The sequence below is a fragment of the Eretmochelys imbricata genome, chromosome 2 (assembly GCF_965152235.1).
Source record: "Eretmochelys imbricata isolate rEreImb1 chromosome 2, rEreImb1.hap1, whole genome shotgun sequence".
NCBI classification, from domain to species: domain Eukaryota; kingdom Metazoa; phylum Chordata; order Testudines; family Cheloniidae; genus Eretmochelys; species Eretmochelys imbricata.
This window is the reverse complement of record NC_135573.1, coordinates 223,193,723-223,209,758: the sequence shown is the minus strand read 5'-3', so window position 1 is coordinate 223,209,758 and position 16,036 is coordinate 223,193,723. Positions and strand designations below refer to the sequence as shown.

Genomic DNA, 16,036 nt, shown 5'->3' with positions numbered 1-16,036 from the left:
CTGTGATGGTTTCCCATTGACTGTTCTGGGATGTGGCAAGAGTAGACAAAAGAACCTTGAATTACCTTGCCAGTTGACTAAGGAGGGGTGACAACTCCATCTTGCTTGAATGGGTCATCACCAAGATATCTTAGATCCTGGTGTCTAATTTCTACTGCAAGTCCATAAATCATACTTTCAATATAAATGTTATTCCTTAAGTATTACCTATGTTGGGGGGGACGGATAGCTCAGTGGTTTGAGCATTGACCTGCTAAACCCAGGGTTGTGAGTTCAATCCTTGAGGGGGCCATTTAGGGATCTGGGGCACAAATTGGGGATTGGTCCTGCTTTGAGCAGGGGGTTGGACTAGATGACCTCCTGAGGTCCCTTCCAGCCCTGATATTCTATGATTCTATGTACATCTTGCAATGACTATGAATCTTGACAATTTATGAGCTTTCTGTAGTTACCTTACAAGTTACTCTTTATGGATAAATATCCTGTAGGACATTTGTTTAGTGCAGTTAGTCTGTCAGGTCTGAGATGAGAATTTGTTGCCAAGAACAGGGTACCCTTTGCCAAGGTCTCTCCATTTCACAGATACAAACTGGGAGAGATAAAGAACAAACTGGTAATTCCCTGATCCTGTAAAAGAGAACTACATTATCAGGCACATGACGTACATTCTGCAGGGCAATCAAGGAAGCATATATCTGTATTATGATTGTTGGACTGATTTTTGTGTGTGTATGTGGGGGAATACATAAAGATGTGTGACACTCCTGCACCGCTTGCCCAGATTGCCAGTTGATGGTACCAAAGACATCTTGCCAGACTCCTACTGTCCTTCTTATACTGGTTGTGTTTCAGAAGAATAGGGATTGAGCTGGTATGGCCACTGGAGGACTGCCACAGGAAATGCCGATTGACCAGGGTTCCAGCTTCACATCATGGTTAACAATGCAGGTGTGCAACCTGTTACACATAAAGAACCTCTTCATCTTCATTTCTCCTCAGCGAACAAGATGGATGAGCTGGTTGACTGCTTCAGCCAGACTCTCCTCTGATTCCCATCTCTGGAGAGAAGTGCTTAAGAGCAACATAAATCATTCCCTCATTTCAGGTGCTGAGCCTGTGTCTCCTTAAACATCCCTAACCCTTGCTGGAAGAAAACTGTTCTGAACCTGGAAATGTTACATGATTTTCATAAATTACTGATGGCTTATTTGGTATTTTTTTCATTGTTCACCTTTTCTTATGTGTATGTACACTGAAAAGATGTTTGTTTTTTAAATTCAATATAGGGTATAATTCTCAGAGTAGAATAGCCCTTCATTTACAATTTAATTCAGAGCAGTGCAAAACATAAAATTTAAAATGCTTATGTTTTGCACACCAACAGAAAACTTAAGTTGATTTTGCCATGCACAGGATGATTATAAACTAGCATAAATTATATATAATATGGTAGCTGTATGAAAGGAAAGTTTCCTTTGTAGTTTGTTTAATCTCCAGTGTAGGTGATTAATTTGTAATTGCACACTAATAACGTGGAAAACAGAATATATCAGGCTCCAGTGCTCCATATCTTTTCTATTTTTACTCAAGTATGCTCTTTAGCTGGTAAAGGGCTAAAAGGTTAATTTGAAAACATCTACTAATTCCCAAATGGGAGCTGTAAACATACGCCTGTTTTTACTTGCAGGAGAAGTGTGGTCATTATCTTAGAACATTTACTTCTTTCTTGGCATATGTATTTAGTCAATGAATGATTAAGAATGTTAAGAGTTACAGGAAATCTTCAGAGTTCTTAATGCAGATCTTTCAGCATAGAGATTGGATACTTCCCAGATACCTCACATGTAATATTTTCCCCTTCAAGGTATCTAAAAAGGTTGCAGACTTGATTCTTGAAAAGCAGCCTGCATATGTTAAGGTAAGATAATGAACTTATGTATTTATATTGTAAATGCCTTCTGTGAATTATTAAATCACACCAGCTAATGTTACTGTAATTCAGCTTGATCTGTTTTTTAGGCACAATTGTTGATCATTCATATTGTCAGTGGGAGAGTGTAGTCTTTAAATTCTTATATTCTGTGGCTGTTTTACTTAAGTCATGTTGATACCCATCATCAGTGCACTTAGATGCTTAAATCAATATAGTAATCCATTCCAAATCAACCCTATTTTTTTTTTAAAAAATGGCAAAATCAGTTAAAAGCCCTGTCAAAGAACACTGCTACTACTAATTACCAGAGGAATCAATGAATGTAACAAAAGGGCATTCCATCAGCTCAAACAAGCCTCTGAAGATGAAGCAAACTACTTGGTCAGTGGTTTTAAAAGCTTCCTATAGATCCAACAAATCTAGCATTGACTTTCCAATTGACAATCCAAAAGTAATTGTGTGGTGTGTCCAGTAGGAACTAAATTGTTACACTAAAGTCTAAAACCAGACTGATAGGAATCAAGGACACAAGACTGAGATGTCATGGGAGCTGCTCCAACATCATCATAATAAGATGCTCCAGAAATGGGAGGCTATAGATGAGGTAGCAGCCGGAGGGGGCTTAAGCAGGAGCCTCATTACTGTTTATGTTGAAGGATGGCTTGCACCTTGCTGCTATGAATAAGGCATTAACCATCCTCATCAGTAACAAATTCCAAACTTCCCACTGGTCTTTACCAACTCATGAGAAGTGTGTCCAACAGAGAAGTAAGTTGGACATGGCACTTCCAAGAGACTTCAATGAGCAAAACGGGGTTAAACCCTAGAGAAGATGATAGCTTTAATGCCCTCTTATTCTGATAGCGCTCTCATGAGATTGGTCAGGTCCGCCAGGATCTGGTTCATCTTTTCTGCAAATCAAAGTGAGGATTCCCCAAAGAAACAAATTAGACCATGAGAGTCAAGGAAACTTGGATTCACCATTTTGCCAGTCTAATGTAGATTCTAATGAGGCCCCCATCACAGTAGTATTGAAATATCCACATTCTGAAGAGTTGCACTGGATGAGATTTTGCTGAAGCTCAGGGAGAGGACAACTAACCTTCTGTTCCCCAGTGTAAGAATAACCCATTCTCAGTCTTTGAGTTAGTGTATTGCCTTTGCTGCTGACACTTCAGCTTTCTTCCTTGTTGCTTCATCATTTGCAAAGCTTCTGTAAACTGTGGTGACTCTTGGGTAAGGCATAAAGAGAGTGGGTGTCTAGATTCTAGCCTGTCAATATTTCTTGATAAGACATTGTTATAGTATTACACTGAAGCACTGGTAGAATGTTCAAAGGCTGAGGGCCATAGTCAGTTGGAAGTGTCAGATGAGATAGGTCCATCAGTATCCTAGAGTGAAACATTAAAACAGTTTCTCCATCCTCACAGGAGTATGTCTCTAGCCTGACTTTTCTCTGGAAGAGGAGGCGATCTGACAGTGACAAGTATTGTCTTTTCATCCCAAAGTTAAAATCCAGAGAGTGAAACTATAATTACATGTGTGAAGGAAAACTATTATTAATTTATCCCTATCTGACACCTTATATGAAACAGAAGCATTTTCATTTAATAAAAAATTATTTTTTAAAAAAGAGGCTGTTTATGGACAATTGATGCAGACTCTGGCAAGGAGTTTCTGTTTTGGATCTTGTTTATTTTCTGTACACAACAGTTTCACTACTACAAACCCTTCCTCATCCATAATTCCATAATGTTCTTCTGATATCTTGTTAATTTTAAAATGGCTGCATTACCAAATGGGGTATTGTGCGCACACACATCATTAAAAGTAGGCATTCATTTCATATTACAGCAGCCTTTTAATGTGGCTTGAAATAGTACTATGTATGGATTTATACAAGAGTGCACAGTGCTTCAGTGGTTCCAAAGTGGTTCCAAAAATCTATCAGGCCAATAAGAGGCACTTTAAAAACTCCTTAGTTGTGTTAGTCAATAATCCTGTTTAAAAAGTCTGAGCATGTTAACTGCATAGCTAGGGCTCCTCAGGGGCTATTTTTGTCTCTGGATTCAGTATCATGACTTTTAAAATAGGGTGTCCTATCCTGCAAATGTCCAAGAAAATTCTATCTGAGGGGCTGAGCGCTTGCATTCCCACTGACTCACTGGGATGTATTTAATAATTGTGTTCCGTACTTCATGATAATAGGTCATATTTAGCAGAAAATCCTATCCTTGCTTCCTCACCCTGCACAGGTTCCCCTGGAAGTGAGTGCATTTCCACTGCATGGTTGGGAGGAGGTCACAGAGGTGGTATGCATCCCCTGTATAAAGTAGGGTCCTGTTTTGTGAGAACTTCCTGTGGGGACTAATGGGGAATAGACCGGGCCAGTGGATTTTCCATTCTGCAGATTCTCTGGTGTGTTCTCCCCTAGAAGAGAGGCACTTTTTACCCCCCCCAAAAAAGAAGGACTGTTGCAGCTTCTGGGTTGAAGTGGCACTGCAGAGCCACTCCATATCTGGTTGAGGGAAGGGAGTACATCTGCCCAGCTTCTCAGTCTGGGTATTGGACTGAGGGTTTTGTCCCTAGGAACCTAATAGCTGCACTCCATCCCAGTCCCTAATCTGTGCAATCTGAGTGTGTCCAAAGGATAAATTTTACTGAATTCAGACAGCCAGAAATATTTCAGTTGAATGCCATCTATTAGATTAGATTTATTATTAAATGCATTTCTGCATGAAAAAGGAAGTCATGACCCCCTGCAAAAGCCTTAGCTATTCAAAGCTTTTTTAAAGGGGAGATTGTTAGGTACAATGGGAAGCAATCTTTGAATAGAATTTAAGCCATTGCTCAAACCAGGATCTAGTTTCTGACTTTTCTAAACCAAAGACCTTAGTAAGGAAAGAGAAAACTTTTTGTGTGAATGCAATATCTCACTTCCATAGTATATCTTTGATTATTTTGAGCAGAAGATGGTGTTAGAATGACCTAGGTTTTAAACTGGATTTAACTGGTAAGTTAGATCAGGTCAGATTTTAAAATTAAATCAGATTTTGTATTGTAGAATTTTAAAGTAGAGGCCATGCCCTTCTCTATGTTTGGAAAGTACCTGACACATTTTGAAATACAGTGCTGTCGTGGTGTATGCACACCCTGTCTCTCTTTAGGGTAAATCATGGGTGTGGTGTCACCATGGTTACAGTTTACCAGACTGTCCTTGGACTCAAGACTGTGTGGCTCAATGGCCAGAGTCAGTATGGCTGCCCTTGGATTCAGGACTCTGCGGCCTAATGGCCAGAGTCAGGGGCCACCACCTGGGGTGGGGGAAAATGATGGCTGGGGTACTGGGCCCTCCCTGCCACCTAGTCAGCGGGGATACTACTGCAACATGCTGACTTTGCTCCAGTTGGGTTACAACTTGCTCCCCACCTGGGTCCACTTGCTACTCTGTCTCCTGAAGCTGTGGTCCATATGTTGACTGGGTCTCTGCTCCTTGGCACAGGCAGCTCCCTGGGACTCCGACTCCAGTTGGTTGGCTGTAGGCAACAGGTCTCCTATCTGGTTCTTGGGATCCCTGTCTCCTGCAGTCAGTGGCTGTAGCAGCTCCTGGTTTGGAGCCTCCACCAAGTGTCCTTCCTCCTTGGTGTTCAGCCTAGACTGAACTAGTCTGCTCCCTTTTATACTGGAACAGCAGTTGGAGCATGCCGAGCATGGTCTGGCCGGGGCGGGACTTCCTCTGCCCATAACGTGACATTAATCCTTGTCTAGTGCACACCCTGTCACAAGTGCAATATACATTTTTAAAATGTTCAGTTTTTCTTGTATATAGGGTGTGTGCAAACCTTTCTATGACGTATTGCCAAATAATGAGAAACTAATAGCTGTTTAAATCCCTGGTGATTATTTTTTAAGAGCCCAAAAATATCTTAGGAATTTAAAAAAATAATTTAAAGCTGCATTCCTTGCCCTGAAGAGGTCACAGTCTAAATTCAACAGGTTACAATTAAGGGTCATTGCAAAGCGATATGTACTGAATTGCTCGTGAATACCCAAATATTGTGAAACAAAATGTTTTGTACAGCATATTTGCCTGCTTTGCCAATATCTGGTTTATTAATGCAAATTAAACTTTGTGCGTGTGCCTGAAGCTTTTATCATTCCATTAGGCTGAATTTCATTAATGGCAATAAGAATATTCTTGTGCTAATGTTGCAATATATAAATAAAGCAAAAGTATTTTTATGTTGTTTCCAACTTCAGTAAAAATGGATTCCAAATCTGTTCTGAAGATGCTTGTTTTTTTGTGGGCGACTGTAAAAGTGTTTCTGCAGAACCTCTAAATTGTCTTATTTCCCTTTATGGAAACGCTAACATCACATTATGCCATCAGTGCTTTGGCCTTTACTGATTAGGTGATTGAAATGTATTTTAGTTTGGGAGTAGATTATAGGTTTATGTAAATTACTTTGAGATCGGTGAGAGCATCTGATTTGTTTTACACAAAATGCATAATTCTTGGACGAGTAAATTGAAATATTGCTTCTCTGTAGGAACTTGAACGAGTTACATCTTTACAAACTGGTCTTCAGTTAGCTGCAGTCATTTGCACAAATGGAAGAAGGTATGGTACATACTGAGTGACATACTTGTCTGCTGTTCAGAGATTGAAAGGGAATAAAATGGTTTAAAAACAAAATTACTCTCCCCCCTCCCAAAAAGAAATCCCTTCATTTGCTTTAATATGAACTAATGATTACTTTTATTAGAACTATATCCTATTTTTGATGTAGGTACTAACACAAAATTACTAGTCACTTCCTGTACTTAAGTCCAAAGTGTGAACTGAAAGTTCTGCCTCCTATTGGAATGGACCATTGACCTAAAAACAAACTCCAGATAAAGGATACCTGCACCTTTCTAATTTCTCTTTGGTGTTACTGTAATTGCTGAATTTCACTAGCAGTGGTGGCCATTCAGTGTTTCTAATGTGCATTGAAACCTACCTGTTAGACTATTTGCTGTAAAATTCTTTATTTTGCATATTCGCTAAGACTATTCTGTGCATTGTTAACTTCTACAGGCACCTGAATATTGCAAAGGAAGGTTTTACTCAAGCTAGTTTGGGACTTCTTGCAAATCAAAGAAAACGACAGTTGCTGATTGGACTGCTGAAGTCTCTGAGAACAATAAAAACACTGGTATGTGCAGATTTTTTTAATGGTAAAATATATTTTTCTTAATTATGTAGTTTTCTTATGTCTCTTTATTTTCTGTCAATTTTTAGCAAAGAACTGATGTACGTTTAAGTGAAATGTTGGAGGTAAGTTTACTTCAAACTATTTTATGGTTATTGTAGATGGGAATACATTTGTTTCCATCCTTTTTATTTCTTCCACTCTTATTTCCTAACACAGAGGACAGTTTAAAAAAAAAAAAAAGAAAGAAAAAATAAAAGGGCAAATAAAATGATTTACCAGAAATTTTGCTTTTTAATGTCAGAAATACTGTGTATGGGGCACCAACTGCTAATCTACTGGAAGATGCCTGCCATTCTGTTCAAGGCTCCAGTTCTGCCACTGGATCCACATGGGCAGAGCCTTGTAAACATGTGGATCTGACGGGTTGAGGCTCTAATTAGTACAATAAGGGTTCTGTTAGGTCTGTCTTGTTTATATGTGTCTATCCTTTCTGACACCAGTGTTTTAAAGCAGGATGTGCTTTTACTGGGAGGACAAACAGGGTGAGGTTTATCTGGTTGCATGTTAGCAGATATTTCTAGTACAGGCAAAGGAAAATATATCAGCATGTAACTACCCAAGATTATGTACTGTACAGGCTCGCTACAGAAGCGTCTGTCAGAACACAATGGATAGGACTAGATTGAGTATGTGACATTCAGCTGTGTTTTTTACCCCCTTCCCCTGAATAGTAGGACAGCCTTGCTGCTGTAAGATCTGCTCCCACAGTGGGTGGGAGCAGATAGCAGAGTGTGAGGAAGCTCAAGATTCCAGGATGTATGCACGTTTTGAGAGTTCTATTAATTTTTTTTATATCGTTTAACTTGCTACTTATACTTGCTACTTTTTTTTTATATCGTTTAACTTGCAACATGGAGAAATTGGGCTTTCAGGAGGGATTTGAATGAGGAGAGGTTCTGGCTTGGTGAACAGAGCTGGGGAGGGCCTTCCATTCAGAGCATGGAGGATTGTTTAGATGAGTGGAAAATGAAAAGAGGGTGTCATTTGTAGAATGGAGTGGGTAAGAGGATTGCAATAGGAGACAGTTGCAGAGAGGCAAGTGCTGCGGTGCCGGGCCAGCTGCGCCTTTGTCCCCTCTCAGGTTTTTCTGAGTGCACCCTGTGAGGTGACAGGCCCTGCACCTTCACCTGTCTCGGTGTGGAATTCTACAGTTCTCTGACTCTCATAGTGGGTCCCCAGAGTAGAGCACTCTGTGTAACAACCATGATTGCTCAGCAGGTCTGGCTGGGTTTGGCACCTGCAAATCTTTGCTTTTAGAGATCTGACTGGTGGTGAATACAGTGACCCAACACAGCCTTCCTAAATCAAAACATCATTTAATCTCAACAGTGGGAACAAAGTAAACACACCAGCCTCTGGGGACTGGGCTTTAGTTTGCCTCCTTCAGTCTTTGCCTTCGCTCCCTTCTCCTTCAGGGTCCATTTGTTATATCCACCGCAAAGTTCTTTGTTTCAATTTTTCCCACTTGGATTATCCCTCCAGTTTTTACAAGCTGTTGAACTCAATATGGGTGGAGGTAAAACTTCAGAGCTAATGGCAGTTTACCTTTAAGTATTGGGTAACTGGGGTATCTGAAGCAATGGTCCACTTTTCCATATACCTGCATTGGCTCCTGCTTGAATTAACCCCTTATTTTTATTCAGTAAACCTTCACAGTAGGTGTGGAATGTAAAGAATCAGCTATCTGAAATTCCTGCATGGGCCTGCTGAAAAGTCACTGAGCACTTTTTAAATCCTCTTATTCCAAGAAAGGAATTTCTGTCCCCAACAAATGTCAGTAAACGTTAGTACAGACACTGAAACTTTGAAAGGAATTCATTTATCAAAATACGAAGTCTTGCACTCATTACCCAGGCATGCCGTGAGAACAAATTACTTGGATTTTCTTTACTCTGGATGCAAGGATATGTGCCCAGCAAGTATAACTGTGATAGAATCAGGTTACCATCTCTGGTGCTCAAGGAGAGTGTTTTGAGCAAAAGATGTTTCATAAGCATTACTAAAAGAGGTCAGCCTTGTGAAAGACTATGCTGTATTGCTCCCAAACTTGGAGATTGTGCCTTGTGGCATTGCAAGAACTGATTATATAACTTAGATTTGTCTGACCTATGGTATGATCTAACGTGCACATATGACTTGGCAGAATTATTTTATTTGTGAGTTGGAATGTTCCATTGCTTTTGACAATTCTGTTCTTTTCCCCTTAGATTGTCCCCTTTTCATTGCACCAGTGTCTTTGAACCGTATACTTTGTGGTTTTTCTTGTTTTGCATTCCTCATGCATGTTTTCATGTATGGTGTTTAATGTATAACGTTTGCAAAAACAAATAAGTGAAGTGGGTGTCAGTCTACTGAATTTACATGTTTATATTTTGAAAAAAGAGTTTGCAGCTTCTGAATTTTGAGGGTTTAAAATAAATCTGAGGTCTCTGTGTAGGAAACATGAAAATATAGAAGTATATTCAGACACGTTATAAGCTTTGGAATTGTGCCTACATGGAGAGTTCTGAATCTGACCCATAAGGCCAAATTCATGAGTAAAATGGCGTAATTTAAACATAAGTGGGCCAGATTCACAGCTGGTCAATTGTATATTTAAGTCAATGAATTTACAACATTTGAATATCTGGCTCAAGTAAGTGGGAATAATGGAGTCTAAATTGTTGTAATAGATGTGAGGAGTATTTACTTTTATTTTTAAGTTTGGGACCTACTTTTACTTGCTTTTGTTGCTACATCCTTCTATTCTGGCCATTTTGCATGTGAATTGCATGACTTTAGAGTTCCATCAGGCTTAGTGGGCCAAATTTAGAGGTGACATATAGAGCACTGTAAATTGGTCTAAGCTGATCAACGACTGGAAAGTATAATAGATTGCATAAATTTAGACTTCTTCTAGACTCACCTCTGAATTTATTCCGTAGTGTTTTAAGGGTTCCAGTCAAAGTACTGCTTATATATATATTTTTACTCTATGGCACTGAATAGCTTACTTCATCTAAGTATAGCAGTTTTTAAAAGATGATTGGGATACTGATCTTATAAGTGTCCTGTCCTTCTGTTATAGTGGTTATGAATAGTCGAACGTACATTTGTTGTAGCTAAATTTGAGCCTGCAGAAGAATGTAGCTGCAAATCGGTATTCTGAAATAGTATCTGATAACAAATGGTTTATACGTTGTCCTTTTGCATTTTTCATTCATAATCAGTGGCTTTGCATTTAAATTCTGTGATGCTCATGATATATAATTGGTGTAATCATTAGAGGAAAAAAGCAGATTCTGGTGTAATATATTAAGAAAACATTCCTCTTCTCACAGGTAGCATACTTACCACAGATCTCTTGAGCATTTTTTTCCCCCATATGGTTCCATTTAATTTTAGTCTAAAAATGTATGTTGCAGTATTTGCTTCAAAAGTTACATTAGCGATCAATATTGCATTTTTTCCTAAGGAGGAGGACTATCCAGGAGCTATTCAATTGTGCTTGGAATGTCAGAAAGCAGCCAGTACTTTCAAACACTACAGTTGTATAAGGTAAGGTTATGCTTTGTTACTAAGGAGGTTCCAGCTTTCAGCTTGTATGCAGTGTTTTGGGGAATATAAAATGTCACCAAAGTGATGTGGCTGTGAAAAAGCAAAGGTGATCCTAGGATATAGCAGGTGAGAATTTCCAGTAGAAATAGGGAAGTATTAATGCCATTGTACAAGGCACTGTCAAGACCTCATCTGGAATACTCTGTGCAATTTTGGTCATTCATGTTAAAAAAAAGATGAATTCAAACTAGAACAGGTATGGAGAAGGGCTACGAGGATAATCAGGCCAATGAAAGGCCTGTCCTACGAGAAGGGACTAAAAGAGCTGGGCTAGTTTAGCCTAGCAAAATGAAGGCTGATATGGGAATATGATTAAGCTCTCTAAATACATCAAGGGGGTGAACACCAGGTAAGGAGAAGAGCTATTTCAGTTGTAAGAGAGTGTTGGCACAAGAACAAATGGGTATAAACTGGCCATGAATATATTTAGGCTGGATATTAGTAGAGGGTTCCTAACCATCAGAGGTGAGAAGTCTGAAACATCCTGCCAATAGGAGTATTGGGAGCAAATAACCTAACTAATTTTAAGATGGATCTTGATAGATTTGTTAACTGGATTATATGGCAGGGTTGCCTGCGATAGGACTGGACTTGATGACTCAGGAGATTCCTTTCAGTCCTTTGTCCCTATATTTGCTAATGTTGGCTAATTGGTGTCAATTAAATTGCAGCACTGGTCCTTCAGTATCTGGTTAGAAAGGGCAAGTAATACAAAGACAATTTTATGATTCAGTTAATTACACTTTTTAAACTATCAGCAGTGATTTTTTTCAAGTAATGAAAATGCCAAGGGATTCTAACCTTTCATGAGCTGCACATTGATTGGTCTGTCAGCATTTTATCCAGCTGTTGTGATTTGTAGATGTTAGGACCTGAAGACCCCAGCTGAGACTGAGACTCTGTACAAACACATAGTAAGAGGCTGGTTCCTACCACAAAGAGTCTACAATCTTAATAGACGAAACAGATGAAGGACTGGAGAGGAAACAGGCACAGAGAGGTGAAGTGTCTTGGCCAAAGTCACATAGCAGTGCAGTGCCAGAGACTCCTGAGTCCTACCCCAGTGCCCTGTTCACTACAACACACTGTAGTGTGCCTCATGCTCATGTTCTTTTGGGGAACATAGGACACTGAATGACTAAAGTTTTTTGTGCTACAGCATTTCTGAAAAAGTGGTAAAAAAATTTTTGAATTAGAAACTATGAGTGAAATTCTGGCACCATTAATATCAGAGGGAGTTTTGCCATGGACTTCAGTCAGGCCAGGATTTATTAAAATAAATGCTCTGGCTTCTTTCCTCCCCCCCCCCCCCCATTCCTCCCCTCCCCTCCCCTCCCCCTGCTCATATATGGGGATTATTGCAGTACTGAAGTAATTATGAGTAATTCTTGACTTCAGTTGGAGTTCTGCATTTAGAATGGCTGTAGCTTCTGGTCCTGAATGTGCAAAGAAGCCAAAGTATGTAACATTACAGATTTTAATTTGGTAATTCATTGCTGTGTGTGTTTGCAGCTTCAGGGTTTAGAAACGACTGGACAGGTCTGTCTAGATTTTATAAAATGAATATAATATATATTTAAAGAGAAAATTTCATAAGCTCTTGCCTAAATCAGTTGGAAGTACTTCAGAAAGCAGCCATTAGAAATTCCATGTACAATAGTCTAAGTTCCTTATCCATGATCATTTGTGCCTCCACTTGGATTTGTAGTGCTCATCTTCCTTCTCTGACTCTTGAGTACAAGCTAACTTCATTTCTACCTTCTCATTCATGGTGGCGGTGAGGGCAACATGGGCCAATCTTTACCACAGAAGCCTCCTCTATATAGTAATGAGCACAGTGTCACCTTTCATTGGGAAAGATATTTGTGAACAGTTGCCAGGACTGCTTCAGTATTCAAACATCTTGAAAACTGTGTTCAGCACCCATCCTGCAAAAAACGTAGCACCTCAATAATGAAATACTTTGCCTGATATTGATCTTCCATTAGTTGAGAGGTTACTTTCTCCCTTTACCCAGTGTCCTGCATAGTAGTGATGTTTGTTATTCACCAAACTGTCTATATCTTTTGTTGTTTCAAAAGGGAGTGTGGAAAATATTAATCTGATTTGTATTACAAACCACCTAATCTTTTTTTAAGTGGGGAAAAATTGGGAGATTTCTTATAAATATTTACGAAGACGGTTTATTAAACTGCTAAAGTATTTGTTCATTTGACATGCTTCCTTTGTTAATATTGTGAGAGTTAGGTTAATTAGACAGTGTTTTCTTGTTTAAAATTCACTTGGCATACAAATGATTTGAAAGTTGCTGGTGAGAAACCATTTAGCACTGAATCACTTTTCCCCTTTTCTATTTTCTAGAAGCTTTTGTTATTGCTGCAAAGTTTATCTTAAGTATGTAAAGCAAAAGTGGTGTAATTTAAATTGATATTAACTGTCACTTTATAGATAATGGGTGACAAAGTTCAGCTGCAGAAGTCATATCATTATAAATCTGATACTATACTGAGAAAATTATGCTGTTGCTATCATTCTTAAAAGGTTCTCCTTATATGTTCTAAGGATAAAGTTTCTTTAAAGAAAGAGAATTTTTGTGTTGGATTAGCTTGGTAACAAAGGTTTAATGGTAGAAAAGATTAATGTACAGTTCGTATCTGGTAAAACCGCTTTTGAATTTTGGCCTGCACAGATTGAATAATCTTCCTTCTATTCTTAGAACATATTTACTTCTAAACTACTTATTCAACCCCCAGTCCTTGCCCACACTGAGCTATCCATTATGCTGCAGTTCCCTCAGTCAGCCAGGCATGCAGTCTTTTCTTCTCCAGTTCCAAGCAGTAACTAACTGCTGCTCTGTTCTGCAGGTCCTTTTAGATGGCCCTCCAGGCCCCTCATTGATTTCCAGCAGCCCCTCTGCTTCCTTGCAGCCACTCTAGGCCGCTTGGAGGACCTCTCCACTGCTCCTTTCCTGAGATTGGTGTGGCAGAATCCTGAGGTCTCCAGCAGGGGGCCTTTGGGCCTAGTCCACCCCATTACGCACTCATTAAGATTTATATGGCTGTTGATTGACAAACCCCTTATTATTTATTATTTATATGGATGTTGATTAAAAAACCCTTATAACATGTTTTGAGTAATTGCGTGGATAAAATGAACGTCATGAATTAATGTTTCTAAATTATGGTTAATAGCTTCTTATAAAATTCATCCAGTGTCATAGACTCATAGACTTTAAGGTCAGAAGGGCCCATCATGATCATCTAGTCTGACCTCCTGCACATTGCAGGCTACAGAATCTCACCCACCCACTCCTGTAATAGACTCATAACCTCTGTCTGAGTTACTGAAATACTCAAATCATGTTTTAAAGACTTCATGTTACAGAGAATCCACCATTTACAGTAGTTTAAACCTGCATTCTGACCAAGAAATAATTTTATAATTGTACAACATTTGGTTTAGAAAGTACATTGATTTTTAAATAGACGCTATGTTTCTACAAATTCTCTAAAATTCTTGATTAAAGCAGCTTTTGCAATAACTCTTATTTCTTGGTCTGTCATGTATAGTGTTCTAAAAGAAACATTACAGTACTTGCCTATTAATAATAGCTGCCAAATGGAGCAAACATATATTAATCTCAGATTTTTGGATAAAGCTATAAGAAAAATGGATTCAACAATATTCACATGTAATTCCACTGGTATATGTGGAAAGAGATGGAGGAAAGAAGTAGAAAGAGAAACCCGGAGGTTGTTAGATGTGTGTTTTTTCTAATGTTTGGCAAAAGCTTTCAATTGTAACTCTCTTTTAGTCTAAATCTGCCATGTTTGTGTGTGTGTGTAATTCATTGTTCTTGGTTTTTTAACTTCAGGATGGAAAACTTAAAAAAACAAAACCTAACAAAACCCCAGCTTGTATTGTTTTTAATTTGGTTTAGTTTAATCCCATATTCATAAAACTTCTTGTTCTGTTCTAAGAGCTATAACAGCGAAAAGAATTATCTGTTGAATGTAAAACAAGAACAACAAAAAAATCTTTGTCCTGATCCTGCAAACATTTACGCACATGAATAATTTTATTCCAGTGAATAAAGTTCATACGTGCCTGTTTTCAGGATTAAGGCTCAAGCTTCTGTTGCATCTTAAAACAGTGGTGGTAAAAAAAAGGCCATGGAATGAATACTAGGGCTGTCCAGAAAATAATTCCATTTCGTGAAAAATGTGGAGCTTTAAAGACTTGTTTTTGTTCTAATGCAGAATGAAAATGAGACCTTTTAAACTTCATTTCCAAAAAGCTTGGGAGGTGGGAGACCCGTGTTTCAGTCCCTGCCCTGCTTGATTCAGTGCAGGGATTTGAACATGATTCTTCCACATCCCCAGTGAGTGCCCTAACCACAAGGCTATTAGCTATTCTGGGGTAGGTTTCTTCCTCACATTCATTTTGATGAGAAATTCCATCCTGGACCTGAGAAAACCTACCAGACTAAATTTTCATGGTAATTGATACATTTCCGTTCAACACTTCGGTTTAGACAAAAATGACACTTTTTTGGACAGAAAAAAATTTGTTGAAATATTTTTGTTGAAATACAACTCACTGAAATCAACAGTAAAGCCTCTCTCTTTTATATTAAAAGTATTGCCCCTGGGAAATTGAGGCACTCCTGCCCATGTCATAGTCCAACTTGAATTTCAGATCAGTACTTTCTGCTGGCCACACACTGTATTAATAATACGAAAGGCTGTAGTCTGTTGTTTTTAAGCAAATTACTTGTAGTCTGTGGTCAAGCTGGCAGTTTAACTTTCAGTTGTGAAAAGTTTAAACAATCCCTGCCTTAACTATCCTGCTGTATCCTATATTTCTTCCAAGGTAAACATTTCAGCTAATTTTCCTCAAAGTTGTCTCATGCATTTCTGGTAAAATAAATAATATTAATACATGGTTGAGTCAGAAATACATGGTTGAGTCAGAAAATATGCATAAAATACTTTTTAATAAATTGATGTTGTAATTCATAAATATAACGTCAGGTTGATAATGGTTTGTTTTCTTCAGGGAAAACCAATGATTTTTCAATGGAGTTTTTAGTATTGTGGTTTCATGCTTTTTATATAAAACATATATAGAAATTTTGTTTCTATTTGTGATGTTGCTGCGAAAGAGAAAAAAAAAATTAGGTGTCCGATGCCCTTAATACTTAATCTGATACACAGCTACTTCCTTTTTGCTGACACATCATAAACGT

At 38.5% G+C, this 16,036-nt stretch overlaps 1 protein-coding gene across 5 annotated transcripts in view; it reads left to right on the top strand.

The window, feature by feature from the left end:
- Positions 1–16,036, top strand: part of VPS50 (VPS50 subunit of EARP/GARPII complex) — a 194,419-nt gene that overhangs the window by 38,457 nt on the left and 139,926 nt on the right. For all 5 annotated transcript variants that reach the window (XM_077808090.1, XM_077808088.1, XM_077808089.1 and 2 more), the window contains 5 exons: positions 1,865–1,918; positions 6,484–6,554; positions 7,014–7,131; positions 7,218–7,253; positions 10,646–10,728. In XM_077808090.1, the coding sequence (XP_077664216.1) occupies positions 1,865–1,918; positions 6,484–6,554; positions 7,014–7,131; positions 7,218–7,253; positions 10,646–10,728 (362 nt within the window). The remainder of the gene's footprint in view (positions 1–1,864; positions 1,919–6,483; positions 6,555–7,013; positions 7,132–7,217; positions 7,254–10,645; positions 10,729–16,036) is intronic.